Source organism: Fringilla coelebs, assembly GCF_963513975.1.
Source record: "Fringilla coelebs genome assembly, chromosome: 26".
NCBI lineage: Eukaryota > Metazoa > Chordata > Aves > Passeriformes > Fringillidae > Fringilla > Fringilla coelebs.
In genome coordinates this window covers 417,281-432,961 of record NC_140052.1, presented here as the reverse complement: position 1 = coordinate 432,961, position 15,681 = coordinate 417,281, and the positions used below count along the sequence as shown (strand labels likewise).

At 48.9% G+C, this 15,681-nt stretch overlaps 1 protein-coding gene across 5 annotated transcripts in view; it reads right to left on the bottom strand.

Annotated features, from left to right (window-relative positions):
* AAK1 (AP2 associated kinase 1) overlaps window positions 1-15,681 on the bottom strand; it is a 56,623-nt gene that overhangs the window by 33,449 nt on the left and 7,493 nt on the right. For all 5 annotated transcript variants that reach the window (XM_084221923.1, XM_084221919.1, XM_084221920.1 and 2 more), the window contains exons 3-4: window positions 3,807-3,925; window positions 2,367-2,475 (exon numbers count right to left, since the gene is read on the bottom strand). In XM_084221923.1, coding sequence (XP_084078049.1) covers window positions 2,367-2,475; window positions 3,807-3,925 — 228 coding nt within the window. The remainder of the gene's footprint in view (window positions 1-2,366; window positions 2,476-3,806; window positions 3,926-15,681) is intronic.

Here is a 15,681-nt window from a genome sequence, read left to right as displayed (position 1 = left end):
GAGCTGTGACCATCCCAAACCACAGCAGGGACACTGAGCTGTGACCACCCCACACCACAGCAGGGACACTGAGCTGTGACCATCCCCAGTCACAGCAGGGACACTGAGCTGTGACCACCCCAAACCACAGCAGGGACACTGAGCTGTGACCATCCCCAGTCACAGCAGGGACACTGAGCTGTGACCACCCCAAACCACAGCAGGGACACTGAGCTGTGACCATCCCAAACCACAGCAGGGACACTGAGCTGTGACCATCCCAAACCACAGCAGGGACACTGAGCTGTGACCATCCCAAACCACAGCAGGGACACTGAGCTGTGACCACCCCACACCACAGCAGGGACACTGAGCTGTGACCACCCCACACCACAGCAGGGACACTGAGCTGTGACCACCCCAAACCACAGCAGGGACAGTGAGCTGTGACCACCCCAAACCACAGCAGGGACACAGCTGTGACCACCCCAAACCACAGCAGGGACACTGAGCTGTGACCATCCCAAACCACAGCAGGGACAGTGAGCTGTGACCACCCCAAACCACAGCAGGGACACAGCTGGGACCATCCCACACCACAGCAGGGACACAGCTCTGGGGTCCCACACCACAGCAGGGACACAGCTGGGACCATCCCACACCACAGCAGGGACACTGAGCTGTGACCACCCCACACCACAGCAGGGACAGTGAGCTCTGGACTAATTTTCTTATTTTTCTTCCAAATAGGACTTCTTTTGTCTGACTAGAGGAATAAAAGGCTGGATTTGGGGCACCCACAGTCCACGGATTAGACTGCCTCACGGAAGCAAGGAGGAGGAAGGGAGACACTCAGAAAACCCACACGTTAAGTGGCTTGGCTGGAGTTGTTGACTGCATAGAATTAAAAATCCATCTGTAACAAGGGAAACTCTGGACAAACAAAAGCAAGTTTTCATGAACAAGTCCTGGATTCGTCTCAGCTTTGGGGTTTTGTTGCTGTCAAGGCCTTTCCAAAACAATCCTGAGGGCTTTTTCTCCTCTAAACGCCCTAGACAGACAGAGAAAAACTCCTTTCTGAAGCTCTGGTGAAGCAGTACTGCATCATTCCACATCACAAGTGCTGGAAAACTTTCGTGGTAGGAAAGAAAAGCTCAGTGTAATGAATACTACAGCTGTGAACATTTTACACCCAAAATGAATGCAGTTCTGCACACAAAGACACTGATTTGGTTTGGAAACTGTGGGCCACAAAAGGAAAGTAACAAGGGAAAATCAGTGTGTAACAAGCATTGCAGGGGGAGGGCTGCAGGCAGCACCACAGCATCTGGCAAGAGCCACGTGAGAAAAGCCACCTCCTTCCAGATGGAAGGAAACTCCTCAGAAAGATGGATTTCACTTCATCAGCCCAAAATGTGGGTCCTGCAGCTGGGGGTGCCTGTCAAGAGCTCAGCTTTGCACATCCCTCCAGTGGGCTCTGCACACGGGGCTGAGCAGGGATTCACCAGGCCTGTGCTGACAACAGCTCTGGTCACGCTTAGCTTGAAGCTTAAAGAGAGCTTATGGAGTGATTCCTTCAGCAAAACTGCCCAAAATGTTCCTCCTCTCACCAGCAAACAACCCAGGGCAAGGCAGGCCAGAGTCCTGCAGCAAACAAAGCAGCAAAGAGGACGTGGCAGAACAGAAGCCTGCACTGGGCCTGTTCACACACACCTACACATGTGTAAATGCTACAATGCTTCTGAGTTCAAAGCCAGACAGGCCCAAAAATACCCATTTCCATCAGCTGCCACCATCCAAACCAGCCACAGGCTCCTGAAGTCACCTGGCCAAAACATTATTTTTGCTGAACGCTCTTCTGCGAGAAGACAGAATTTGAGCCCAGCACATGCATCATGCTCCAAACACCACAGCCCAGCCACAAAGATCAAAGCTTTGGGACAGCTGGAAGAGCCTGTCTGGCTACAGACAGCCAAGCAAAAAGGTCAGAGGTAAGAGGAATGCTTTTTGGCTTCCCATTATCCATGTCTTGCTTCTTCCAGAACAATCCAGGGTGATGTGGAACAAAGCTTGCAATGAGATTAAAGAGAAGAAAAATTACATTCCTGGCTGCTTTAAGAGGAGCCACTTCTTGTGTGGACCATTCCAAAGACAACAGCAAGACGTATTTGAGGGTTCTCCTTCACAACAGAGGGGTACAGGACCACCCTGGGCAGCAGCAAAGATGGTACCAATCCCACTGGCAGAGTCAACACAGCCCACATCCTGGCTTTGCTCAGCTCAGAACAGCTTCCAGGCAGCTTAGGGACAGCTCTTGTTTCCAAAGGAAGGTGTGCAAGGTCCCTGCAGGCACAGAAGGACAAACCCCCCTGCCCAGCCCCACTCACCCCGGCAGAAGTCCATGAGGATCAGCACCTCCCACACGTCCCCGCTGCTGACTGAGTTGATGCTGGAGTCGATGTAGCCCACAATGTTCTTGTGGCCAGACAGATCCCGCTGCAGGACAGACAAATTCACACGTGGACCAGCCAAATTCACACGTGGACCAGCCCAGTTCACACGTGGACCAGCCAAATGTTCAGGTGGACCAGCCAAATCCACACCATGGACCAGCCAAATTCACACGTGGACCAGCCACAATCACACGTGGACCAGCCACAATCCACACCATGGACCAGCCAAATCCACACCATGGACCAGCCAAATCCACGCCCCTGACCCTCCTCACCCTCACTTTCCACCAGCCACCATTCCAAAGGCACCAGAGACAGGGAGACAAGAGAAAGCAGCAGCAAGTGAAACCCAGGTAAACAAGCTTTGATGTGAGATGTAATCTCACCTTTTCCCACGTAGCCCAAAGCTTCCCTGCACTATCACAAACGACAGCAGCTCACTCACAAGGTATTAACCTCATTTAAAGCTACTGCAGGAATCACTCACAGAACTGCTACAGGTAGGAGTTTCTGATATGAAGATCATCCACCCCAAACCTGTACCTCGTGTGGTAAATTCACAAAATGAGGATTTTATATTTCCTTCCCCACCTGGTAGCTGCTCTAAATGCTCATCAGTACCTTTGAATACAACTTCAAAAGTGGCACTTCCACGTTTACCATGCTGCAAACAAGATTAGGCAAATCTATTTGGATCATTTCCATTTTGTCTTTGTTTAGGGAAGCTAAGTTTGAAACAGCTATTAAAAATAGCTATCCCATCATATAAATCCTTGTGCCCAATAATCTAGAGAAATATCCCAGAGCTTATTACAAATACTTTACATTTCAAAAGCCCTGGCAGCAGCTACCTCACAAATACTGTTTTAATCTACCAACCTCAGCGATGCAGAGATAACCTTCATCCCAACCCAGGATTAGAAGATGCTGTGATACAGATTTACCTCAGGATGGAGGTCTGCCATTCATGCACTGATTTCAGTTCAGAGATACCAGAATCATCAGGCTTTTCTCATCAAGCTTAAAAGGCTGAAGACTTGAGATCTCAACTGAAGATTGTGAGACTGAATTCCAACATCCCCAGCCATGCTCACGTCTTCTGCCCTTCCTTTTCCCATTAAACCATGCAGTTCTCCCCTCATTTTTCTGGAATTCCCTGTTTTTTTTCAGGTACCAGGCTTTCCTTGTCCACTGGACTGGAACTTTTGAAATAGCTCACTACTAGACTTTCACACACTCCAGAGCTCTTCCCACACAAAAGCCATTTTTGCTAGGAAAACACACAGTTTGTGACCTGATGGCCAGAGCTCAGGAGCAGGAGGTGCCCAGGCTCCCTGCACTCAGCCTGGGGCCCAGCACAGAGCAGGCACTCACCATGATCTGGATCTCTCTCTTGCAGACCTGCAGGTCGTACTCATTATTGACATACATCCTCTTCAGGGCACACTTCACCCCATTGCTCGTCCTCACCAGGAACACGATTGCAAAGCCACCTGTGGAGGACACAGAGTCACTGCTCATTAACAAAACCCAAAACCCCTCTTTGCTGCCAGCCCTGTCCCTGCCAGGGGAGTGCAGCAGGGACAGGGGCACAGAGGGAATGCTCCTGCTGTGCCCCTCTCCCAGCTCTGCCTGGACAGTTATCTCTGAACTCCCAGGGATCCAAGGGGGTAACCTTCAATTAATGGCAACGCAGTTAACACTTAACATCTCCATAAAAACAAGCAATTACACCAGCTCCTGGTCCTGCCAGACAGTCCCTCATTACCCCATTAATTCCCATTATGAAGAAGAAAGCTGAAGGACAGCAATGCTGCCTTGGACAGAAATCAGAGCTACAGATCACCCGCTGAACCACCAAAGGCCTAAACTTAAAAGGCTCTGCAACTTTGAAGCATCTAAGTTACATTACAAAGCTGATTTGTGCAAGAAGCAGAAGAAATATCTCTCACCCGTGGTTTGATGTTAATGCTTTTAAATCAGGACAGAAGAACAAGGGAAAAACCCACAATTCATTCTGTGGTCATTGCCATTAGTAAAGTCAGGATTCCCAGGATAAATTGACTTGTTTCAGATGAAAGTCTTTCATCCGTCAGCTCTCCATCCAAACACACAGGTTTACATTCGTAGTCCTGGCAGAAATAGGAAGCTGATGGAGGACAGAGGGGTAGAGGCATCAAAAGTTTCACACCTGGCTCTGGAGACGGAATGAGTTTGGGCAGAGTGGCACAGATCCAAGCAGCCACAAGTGCTGCACACTGGTGAAAAGGGAGGCACAGTGACACTGCTGATGCCACAGCACAGCAGCACCTCACACTGCACATAGATTTCTTTTATGTCCAAGGACTCATGAAGGCCCAGCTCACAGGTGATTCATGTGTCTTCAGAAGTCCCACTACAAGGGGAGCAGCAGCTACACACCACAGAACCCAGGTCACATCCCAAAGAACTCCCCCTTTCTTCCCAGGCTGCCAGAAAGCAGAGCCCCCAGCACACACAGTTCCACAGATGTGCTCATGGTGCTTCAGCACTTGTATGGGCTGCCCCCATCCCAGGACAAACAAAGCCACACTTGGGTAAAATTTACTGACCAGGAAAGAATGAAAAAGAGCAAATAACCAGACAACACTGCTGTGTTTAATGTCCAGCTCTTCCTGGTTGTTTTCAATGTTTTTTATGACTTTACAGCTCCTCTTCCACCTTGACACGGGAGTTACACACACAGGTACCTCACCTGCCAGCACAGGAACTGCTCAGCAGGGATCTCTCCTGGCAGGCCAGCCCCAGTTTTACACAGCACAGTCTGCCACAGAACGAGAGCAGGCTTTCCAAGGAAGCCCCACTGACTTCTAGAGGCAGCCCCAGAAATGCAGCAGAAAGATGGGACAGAAAGAAGAAACAAACAAAAGAAAAAAACACTCCTCCTCCCTTCCCTCCCACCAAAAAAAATCAAAACAAAACAAAACAAAACAAAAAAAAGCATCATCAAGACTTCAATTAAAGGTTTTGAAAATTCTAGCCAGGCTGCAAACTGGACACTCAGAGTGAGAGAAGGGGGCCATGGCCCTGGGTGCAGCAGCCACAGCTGCTCGAGCCCCTCGCAGCTCTGGAGGGGCCTCCGCGCACAGCGCTCGATTCAGACCCAAAAATAACCCTGACTCTCCCTGAAGCTGCTGAAGTTGAGGATCTCAAATTACAAGTCATTTTTAAGGGCCTCTGAACCCACAGCAGTAGCCTTATTGTTCTCCCCAGCCACATTTGTCTCGTTTTTGGAGAACAAATCTGCGCATCCCGCTGTGAGTCTTCAGCCCAAAGGGTGGCTGTGGAGAAGAGTAACACAGCACTGCACTGATTCTTCTTCCCCCTCTTATAACCCACAATGGAGCCAGGAAGAAATAAGGGGCCATAACCAACACAATTTTCCCAAATCCTACTTTGCTAACAGCCTATATTTTTCAGAATCATTGGAGAGATCAGGTTTGGAATCCTTTTTTTTAAAAATTTCTGTACAGTATTTCCATGGATGTCAGAAAAATACTAGAGAGAGAGGAAAAAAAAAAAAGCCCAAAACTTTTTTCAAAGTTTATTACAGTGCCAATTTTGGTTTTGGCAGTAACAACACTCCTGGGTTTCCCTCCCCCCAAAATGAACAGTCACCCAGAGAAGCCCCTGCTCCACCCCAGGGGCTCAGTTCCCTTTTCCCAGCCCCAGCCTGGCCAGCAGGAGAGGGGATCTCTGTTTACAGTGCTGTGCTCAGCAGAAAGAAACACGAGTTGAGCAGCAAAAATACATCAAAAATACACTTACCTTATCTTTTAACTGCTGACAGCTGCCTAACCCTTCCTCCTTACCCACTGCACATCTACACCAGCACCTCCTCAGCCCCAAGGGCTCTCAGCCTCTAGAGCTCCAGACCACAACCAATTTCTCCCTCATCATTCCAGTCCACCCCCCAACTTGGCTAAATCTGGGTAAAGTTGAAAGGAAACAGATCAAAGACAAATTTACAAGCAATTACGATGGAGCCCTGCCAGATGCACATCACAGGACCATTTACTTCTCTTCTCAGAGAACAGCAAGACAAGGGCAGGCACTGCCAGCTCCGACACAAAGATGGTCATCCCGGGATCTGAGCAGCTCCAGCAGCAAGGTCAGCCCAGGAGCCTGTGCTGCACGTGCCCAGGGAGGGTGGGTCACACTCAGGCACAGCTGAGAGGCAGAGTACTCCAGGCACCAGGAACATCCCCGTATTCCTGCTGGTAAAGCCTCTTTTCCAGGGCACGTGTGGAAGGCAAAGGCATGAGACCAGGGCAGAAGAAATAAATCCAGAGACTTGCGAGTGCCAGAAGGGACAAGAGCTAATCAGAGGACAGTTTTCTCCTGCACATGTGCCTCTGATTTAAAGTTCTGAAGGAAATTCAACTCTCTTCCCACACCAGCCAGCAAAACCTAAAATACCATTCCCATTCTAAAACATGAGAAGTTATTTCTGTATTCACCCTTAAGACACATTAATATTGTTGAGCAGGCAGCATGCAGCCAGCACTGGGATCACCTCAGCTCACAGCCACCACCAGCTACAAGGGTCTCCCTGGGGAAACTTTTTTTGTGTCTCTTTGGCACTTTGGGCCTGCCTGAACTGCATGGAAACACGGTTATCATGCTCCACACTGCTGCCTGACTGTTGCTCTTGCTAAAAGGTTTTAGGATAAGCTGAAAAAATACTGGGAAGTTCCAATTATCTCCAGTCAATACAGATGCCAAAGCAATTTTCCATGCAGGTTTGTGTCAGGGCACTGGCCAGCTGCCAGCTGTGGCAGTTATGTTTTCAGCCCTTCTGTAATTTCAGCAGGATGCACAGCTCCTCAGAGCCAGGCAAGCGCTGCTGAACTAGGTGAGAGCAGCTGCCCGTGATCCCTGCCAGCTCCTGCAGGTAAGGAGATAGCTGTGCTGAGCCCAGGGGAGCCATGGTGGGCTGCAGACTGGCATGCTCCTGCAGCCAGCAACGCCAAGCAGGCACAGCACTGCTGCTGCAGGGCACCTGCACCATGCTCTGCATGCACACAGCCCACGGGGCCCCAGCACTGCTGCTGAGGGGAAGCCAAGTGCTGCTCACATGTCCCCAGAACTGCCCCAGGAACATTCAGCCTCCAGGGACAGCCAGCCAGGCATTTTAAGCTCCAGCTGTACCAGCAGGCACTTAATTTTAAGTGCTCTGCTGAACCAGGCACAAAGCCACTCCATTTGCACAATTCCAATACTCACTGATCCTTATCCATCAAGAATTATGTCATATTTTGCCTTATCTCACCAGCCAGAAGAACTTCCTTAGCACTTACCTTCCTAAGTACAGGGGCAGGCTCGCTCAGATTTTGTTTTTCCCCCACAGTCAGGATGCTGTGATCCAGCTACAGGAAAACCACAGTGACTCCCTTGCAGGGGGTGTTTCCAGCTCACCATTCCCAAAGCTTTACTAAAGCACAGCAGTGTGGTTTTCCCCCAGCCACAGCCACAAGCAGCTGTCACACAGGCACTGCACATCACCCATCAGTGGATGTCACCACCTGGCAACACCAGACCCATTTTCTCTCTGCTGCTGTCCTGAGGAAGCCGTCCTGCACCTCTGGCTCCTCTAACTGGAGCACATACAGTCATAAAAAAAATTAAAATTCCCCAAGTTGTGTATACACAATAGTCACTCCTTTCAACCCAAACCATTCTGTGATGTGATTCTTGATCCTAAAGCACCAAGGTTTTGGGCATCTTTTCTAGAGACCCAGTGCCCTCTGAGCAGCTGGAGCTGCTGAGACCCAAAAAAACCTTCCTGTGACTGCTGGAAGTGGCACTGGGAGCCCAGCAGGAGTCTGGAGGAGACTCCCCAGCAGCTCCTACAAAAAGCACCACTCTGTCCCAAAACCCAGCAGTGACAGGGAGGAGAGCCAAGGGAAACAGTCCCACTGATCCTGCCTCGTGCCACGCTCTGCTGTGACCCTCCACACGAGTAAATATTTGCTGCTGTATTTTAATATGGGCTTTTTATTTCAATAATAGCTCCCCATGATTTGCATTAGGATTACAGTGCTATTTTTGTGGCTATTAATCTGCACCAATATATTCTTTCTGCTGCCTTTATTCCACTCTTCCATTGCCCAGCAGGAGGGTATTGCTGCACATACCTGCTGAAAACACACCATTTCAAATCTCATTTTCCCTGTTTTTATGCCACTTCTGAGCTCTTTGTTTCCAGGACAGGATATTTCACTCCAAATTAAGCTTTCTGTTCCAGCATTATTCCTTGTTATTACTAAATGTGCCCACAAACCAGAGGCAGCACTGTGAAGGGTTCTATGTGATACATAACGAGGGGTTGGAATGAACAGGATCACTGCACATTGCTTTTTCTGCTTTATGAAGCATCTGCAACACCTTTAGTCACAGTGTGTCAGCATTAACATCTTTACAGAAAAATACAACTGCCTCATTTTGTTTTGAAAGTCATTTGAGGCATAATTCAGAAGGCACAGTAATGAGGCAGACTTTGCATTAGGGCTGTAATATCCAAGATTATGAAAACACCAAAGGAAGTGAAGACAGCACTGGTACAATCCATGATTTACTGAGTTCAACCTGGAACATTATCTCTGCTCCCCCTTCCTTTGGATGGAGACAGTCAGAAACACAAGCAATTTGCAAGTAATTTCTCTGTTCTTCCAGCCATGGTGTTAAAAAGGATGTTACTGGGGTGGGAAAACCTGTGCTTAAAAGAAAAGGGCAAAAAACTTAGAACTTGACCAGAGAATGTTTGGGTCAGTTTGCCAACACCACTGAGAGCAGCAGGGTGAGCTACAGGCCCTGCTCACGCAGCTCCCCTCCCACAGGAGCTCTGCAGCCTGGCTCCAGAAAGCAAAACCTGCACCTTCAGGTGGTCCCAGCCCAGGGCTGACCCCCCAAACCACAGCACCTCCTGCTAGAGACAGCAGCAAGTCATCCCAACAGGATGGGACTGAAGGTTCACCCTGTCCTCCTCTCCTGACACCTTGGCTATGGCAGAACATGTTCCCAACAGGAAGAAACACCTGTGGAGGTTTCCCAGCACTGCCAGGTAGCACAAAGGATTTCACCTGGCCCAGCCCCCCTGGGGCAGGACGGACACTGCCCACAGTCCCTCCCAGCACCTCTTCTGAGCTGTTCTTTCACCACTCTACTCACACTCCCCACGTGCTCTGCAGCAATTGTTGTCACCCTGTCACCACCAGGATGTCTCACCAAAATCTCCTCTGGATTTCAACCCCAAGTTCTTCCCCTACATGCCAGGGTAGCTGTAAGCCATCTTTCCTCCACAGCCTCCTGGAAGGATGCTCTCCAGTCTTTTCCAGATGATCCAGCACCACAAGGCTAGCAGGACTCAAAGCAGTGTGGTTGTACTAATGCTCTCCTTTGTGTTTGCATTTTGTTGTTTTAGTACTACATGTTGGAGAGACACGACACTTGGGGTTTGGGATTTAATTAGTGCCTGTGACTCACTCTCCCACCCAATTCCATAATCCTCTGCTTACAGGAGGGTATTTACATGCCATTTTATAGCCATATAAGTGAAGATTATTCACCCTCAAGCTGCAGGCACAGGAAACACACAGTCTGTCCCAAGGCACAGGCTTGCATCACCTCTCAGGAGTACATGGAATAAACCAGTGTTTGTTCCCCATAACCCAGGCTAAAAAACCAGGATTTTCTGCACCTGGGGGAACTGTGCCAACAGTCAGAACACTGAAGCACAAAGCACTGACAGGTGTATCAGCCACAGGCTCTCACACAGACCCACAGGGCCTAAGGGGCACCTGCACAACTGTCTGAAGGTGGCAATGGGGACAGAGGTGACACTCAGAACACACCACACACAGCAGCAGCAGGCTCTGCTCCACGAGGGCCTGCATGTGGATCTCCTGTCTTACTACACCCAAATGTCTGTAAACAGTGCATGTGTTTGTGTACATGTGTGTTATAAACCAGAGTCCAGTTCTGAACGAGAACAAAACGAACCCTCATGTCCTGCCAACAGCCTGCCCAGCTGAGAAGAGCAGATAATAACACTAAACTAAACAGGGCCTCTCTCAGCCCAGATTTACTACCTCAAAGGAAGTAACAAGCTTTACTTAGTTGGTTTTTTGTTGTACTAAGCCCCTTGACTGATGCCAAGGTGAAGGGAGTGCTTCAGTCTAAAGGCCTGTCCCAGCATCTCCCAGAGCAGTATTTCAAGGAGCTCTCAGTGCCTGAGCTCACCATACCCACCTGAGCAGGGAGTTAAACACACTAAAACCAAACAAAAATCTGGGTGGTTCACTGAGCTTTCAGCTGAGGCTTCATCTGCTCCTTTGGGCTGTTTCCATGCCCCTAAACAGCACTTTAAAAGGTTTCATCCTGGAGTGGAGATAGAACTGCTCTGGGAAACATATCAAATCAGATCTTGAAACATCAACCGCCAATTAAATAGTCTGAACATTTAAGTTTTATCTTGAGGGCAAAAAAGAAAGGGCACACCACTAACTCCAGTTGAAAGAGCTTCATCTGTGTTAGGAGCAATGGTCACAGTAACTCAAATTTCAGCCCTGTTCTGATATTTTAATTGGCTGTAGGAGGCAATCAGAGCTCCAAAACTGCAGGGAAAGTAGATAGCACCTAGATAAAGCAGGGAGGACATCTAGTATTTCATGACAGGAAACCTGAAACATGCACAGTACCAGGAATATCAGCTGAATCCTGCATCTCCCCAGATGGAAAATTAGCTAAAAAGGTATTTTTGCAACAAGATCAGGAATTTAATAGTGAACATACTCTAAAGAAGGTTGTAACAGTTACAACTGTAAAAAGTCAGGAGAGCTCAGAGCTAAAGTGAACACACAGGAAAGACAGCTAGTTTGTGTTTCTAGTGATATTTTAGTGGAAGAAACACAAGGGACACAGATACAGGTTGCGTGTCAAGCCAGCCAATGGCATAGGACAAACTCTTGAAGAATATTCAGGCTTTGCTGGGCAAATCACCAGCTCCTCTTCCCTCCCTGCAGAGCAATGTGCTCAGCTTGTTTTTTCCTAGCAAATGCTGGGGCTTCCCAGGCTTCATCCTGCTGCCCGAGGAAAGCAGTGCTGGGAAACTGAGGCGGATCCTGTGCTCACCCAGTCCATATTCACAACAGCAGCAGCTCAGAGCAGGGCAGGCAACAACTCACTGCTTCATAGAGCATGAAGAGAAATGCATGTCAGCCCCACAGCTCCCAAAGTCAGGCACTGTCCTTCCAATAATCACCATTTCAAGCAGCCACAAAATCTCCACACAGCTCACATTTGAGCTGGGAAGAATTTGACCTGCACAAAGTCCATCTGCACAGGAGCAGCAGTTTCCACATGGAAGCAGCAAGCAGAGGAGCTCAGGCTGGCCAGCAGAAATCCCTGAGCCAGCCTCAGGCTGCGTCAGCTCGCCAGGCACGGAAAGCCCAGCACCTGCCCACACAAAATGCAACTGGGACTCAGTGGGAGGCGGGAAGAAAAAGGGAAAAAAACTAAACAAGCAGCTTCAAAGATAGGTCCAGAGTCCATCAGACAGCACCCATCATCAGGGCAAAGGTCTGCCCCCAAGAGAGCAGAACAGCCTGGGCAAACCCTGCTGACCACAAACCCTTCTCACTCCAGCTCCAGAAAGCTGCAGCTCTTCCTCCTTAAGCTTTAGGCTTTAAATACCACCAGGAAAACTTTACCAGAACATCCAGCACATCTGAGCAAAGGACTCCTCCCCAGGTAAAACAAAGGATTAAGCTTACAGAGAGTTCGTGGGTCAGACTCTCAGCCAGGGGAAAGCAGGGCCATAGTCAGCCCCACACAGATTTACCATAGCTGAGAATCCTAATGTGATTATCCAATATTACCAACATAATTACAGGGCCCTTGCTTAATGTCACTGCTGCAATATCTAGGCCATGACAGGACAGATTTAGATTCACAGGCTCCACCCTCTCCTTTTAAATAGGCAGGACACCACCACGGTTAATGTTGGTGTGGCAGCCCCAGCCAGGAGTGCCTGGACTGTGCAAAATAACACAGCCAGGAACCCCACACCACACCAGCACAGCCTCTGCCTCTCCTGGTTTGAGGAGAGCAGGACTGGCTGTCTAGGGATTGTGACAGTTTTGGGAGTGAACATTCAGTCTATCAGCTGTGATGCTCACAACAACAAACAGACACAAAATAATTATATAGTTTACAGGCATTTTCACTGCATGGACAGCATGGGAAAAGCATAACTGCCTCCTGTCACTTCTCTGGGGGGTTATTTTGCTAGAGCTGCTTTAAAACCATCCAGCCTCATTTCTTTGCATGTTTCAGGACCCCAATTCATTACAGACCTCTAGGAGACACCTCACTCCCCACACAATCTTCCTGCAACTCCCAGCCAGGTCCATGGACAAGGACAAAACAGGAAGCTGTAAATCACAACACAGCAGAGAAAGGAGGGGAAGGAAATTAATCTCTGCCATGCAACAGCATTTCAGAAGCCTAAAATAATCACTGGGCAAGATCCAGGCTGTGCATTAAACCCACACTTGTCAGAAGCTCCAGTCCAAGGGCAGCAGGAGCTTGGCGCTCCGAGAGCAGCCCAGACACCCCAAGTCAGGGCATGAAAGTCTCCCAGTATTTGCAGTATTTGTGCAGCAATTTCATAACAAACAGCAGCTCACTGGAGGCGATGGCCCCGTGCTGGCTGCCACAGCAGGAAGCACGTTTAGGTGTTCACGTGGGCAGATTTGCTGGGCATGTGCTCTGCTGCACAGCCCTGTGCATCCACTCCATTACTCCCTGACAGGCAGACTTGCAAAACCAAAGCTGATAGAACGGTGTTTTATTACTATGCAGCAAGACACGCTGCCTCCAAATAGATTACTTGGCAAGACAGCCTCAGTCCCTCTCTATTGTAACAATTTTAGTCCCTGAACTTCCACTGTAAGCCTGAAAAAAAAATAAAAATTAATGGGTCATGAATAACTCACGGCTTAAAAAAAATTCAAAAGAATCATTTGTTTAGTTATCAGTCAGCCCTTTAAAAAGCACATTTCAGCTGCTATTATTCGCAGCAGCTGCTAATAGCATCTGAGCCCTTGTTCATCTCCAAGTGAAATTAGCACTGGCATCAACATGCTGCGGAGCATGACGGGCTGAGTGAACACGGCTGGAACTGCAAAGCCAGCAAGAAGATGCAGCAACTGCAGGCAGCTCGAGAGCTTCCCTGGAAAGGCAAGGAAGCCGTGAATCACGTCAGGAGAGCAGAGAGAAAGCAAAACGAGTCGAGCAGAGAGCAGGCTGTAGCTGGAGGTGAAGAGGAGGGAGAAAGCAGGATGAAGCCAGGGCTGGGACTAACTGGGCTGGCTAGCAAGGGCCAGGCAGAGCAGGCCAAGCAGAAGTGTCACGGTAACAGCACACTCCATTTGGGAAGCAATTATGCAAGGACAGCAACAGACAAGTCAGGCCTTCAGGAATTCTGGTTCCAGCATCTGGGAATTCTGATTTCTAGAGCAGCACCCAGACATGCTCCTGGGACAAGCACAAGCACAACTCCACATGTTCCAGGAAGAGCCAAGCTCACAGCCAACAGGACCCTGCCAGAAATCCACAGCAGTGCATGGAGGCTTCTCTCCAACCAGCTTCCTCTCCTTAAACCCAGGAATCCATGGTTCACCTTTCCAGGAATGCCAGCTAACTCCAGGTTATGGCTACCTGTGTAACTGCAGGTTACAGGTAGCCCTGGGACACTGAAGTGCCACTTCCCTGAGTAACAGGAAAACACGACTTAGGGACACATCCCACTCCTCTGCAGGGCAGATGCCAATCCACCCCGAAGACAGCAATGAACTTTTCAACTCCTGAGTACATGCCAAGCACGGAGAGAGGTATCCACCATCCCACCAGGCACCATCAGGTACAGCCAGGAGCACAAAGGATCCATCACTCAGCATTTAATGGGAAAAAATATCAGCTCTACATGAAACAGGCCTCTGAGTTTTCCACACATGCACAGGTGAAGAGGGAGAGGTATGAACCATTTGTCCATTCATTTGTCAGACGTCTAGGAACAGAAAACAGCTGCAGGGGTCCAGAACCTGCAGTCTTGTGACTGTTACTCACCAAGCCTGTAACCACTGGGGATTGAATTCATCAGTTCAAATGAACTTAAATAATTGCTTTACTTATTTATATCCCAACTTAAATAATAAATATATCACTAAATGCATCAGTTGCAGAAAAACTTTCAAAGGTACAGTGTAAAGCCTGCTTATGTTAAGTTTAAAACAAAAGCAAAAGGTAGAAAACAACCACCTGGCCCCTTCAAAACCAGTATCATTCTAATTTTTAAAGAAGTTCCAATACATTTAATCCTGTCACATGTGCTGCTGAAAGCTGGGTGAGCAAGGCTGAGTTTGTGTGCTTCCATAGTCTCTGAATAATACCAATCTCCAAAAGATCCTGTGTGTCAGCTCTCACACCATGATGAGCTGTACCATCCCAGCTGCTGGCTCCTCACACCCTCTCTCTGAACAGGCCTCCTGAGGCAGCAGCACACCAGCGTGTTCTGGTGCCAAGGGAAGGGCCAGGAATCCCCAAGGAGCAGGGACAGGCTTTGTTCTGTGTTTGCATTATCTGACACGGGGCCCTGGTCCATGATAAAAGTTCCTGGGTACTATGGTGACATGATTATTAATGACCCTGTGATTAAAACACCAGGCAAAGAGTTATATTTGCATTTAATACAAGACTGTCCCTGCTCTGCTACACAGCTCTTATCAAATGGCTTCATCTTCATGGGCTTCAGCTTCTCATTTGTGAAATAATTTGATAAGCCTCCCTGGCACCATCTGTCTGTCTGCTCTGCAGAGAGGGCACAGGCACAGAAGCACAGGTTGTGTCACACCTCACACCCAGAGCCTTTGTGCTCTGCAGAACAGCTCAGCACTTCAAACTGCAGCACAGAAACAGCAGGGTAAACTCACGCTCATGCATCCAAGTATCTGCTGACTCAGAAGCAACAGGTAAAGGCTGAAAGAAAGGCTCTGACATTCAGCAGGTTTGTTCTTCCCAGAAACATGTGCCCAAGGATGACAGGACAGTGTGACCTGCCTGTACTGCCCTCTCTCCCACACTGTCCCCCCTCCAGCCCTTGCCACCCCACACATCAGGGCCCTGTGATGCATTTCTTCATTTCCTAACA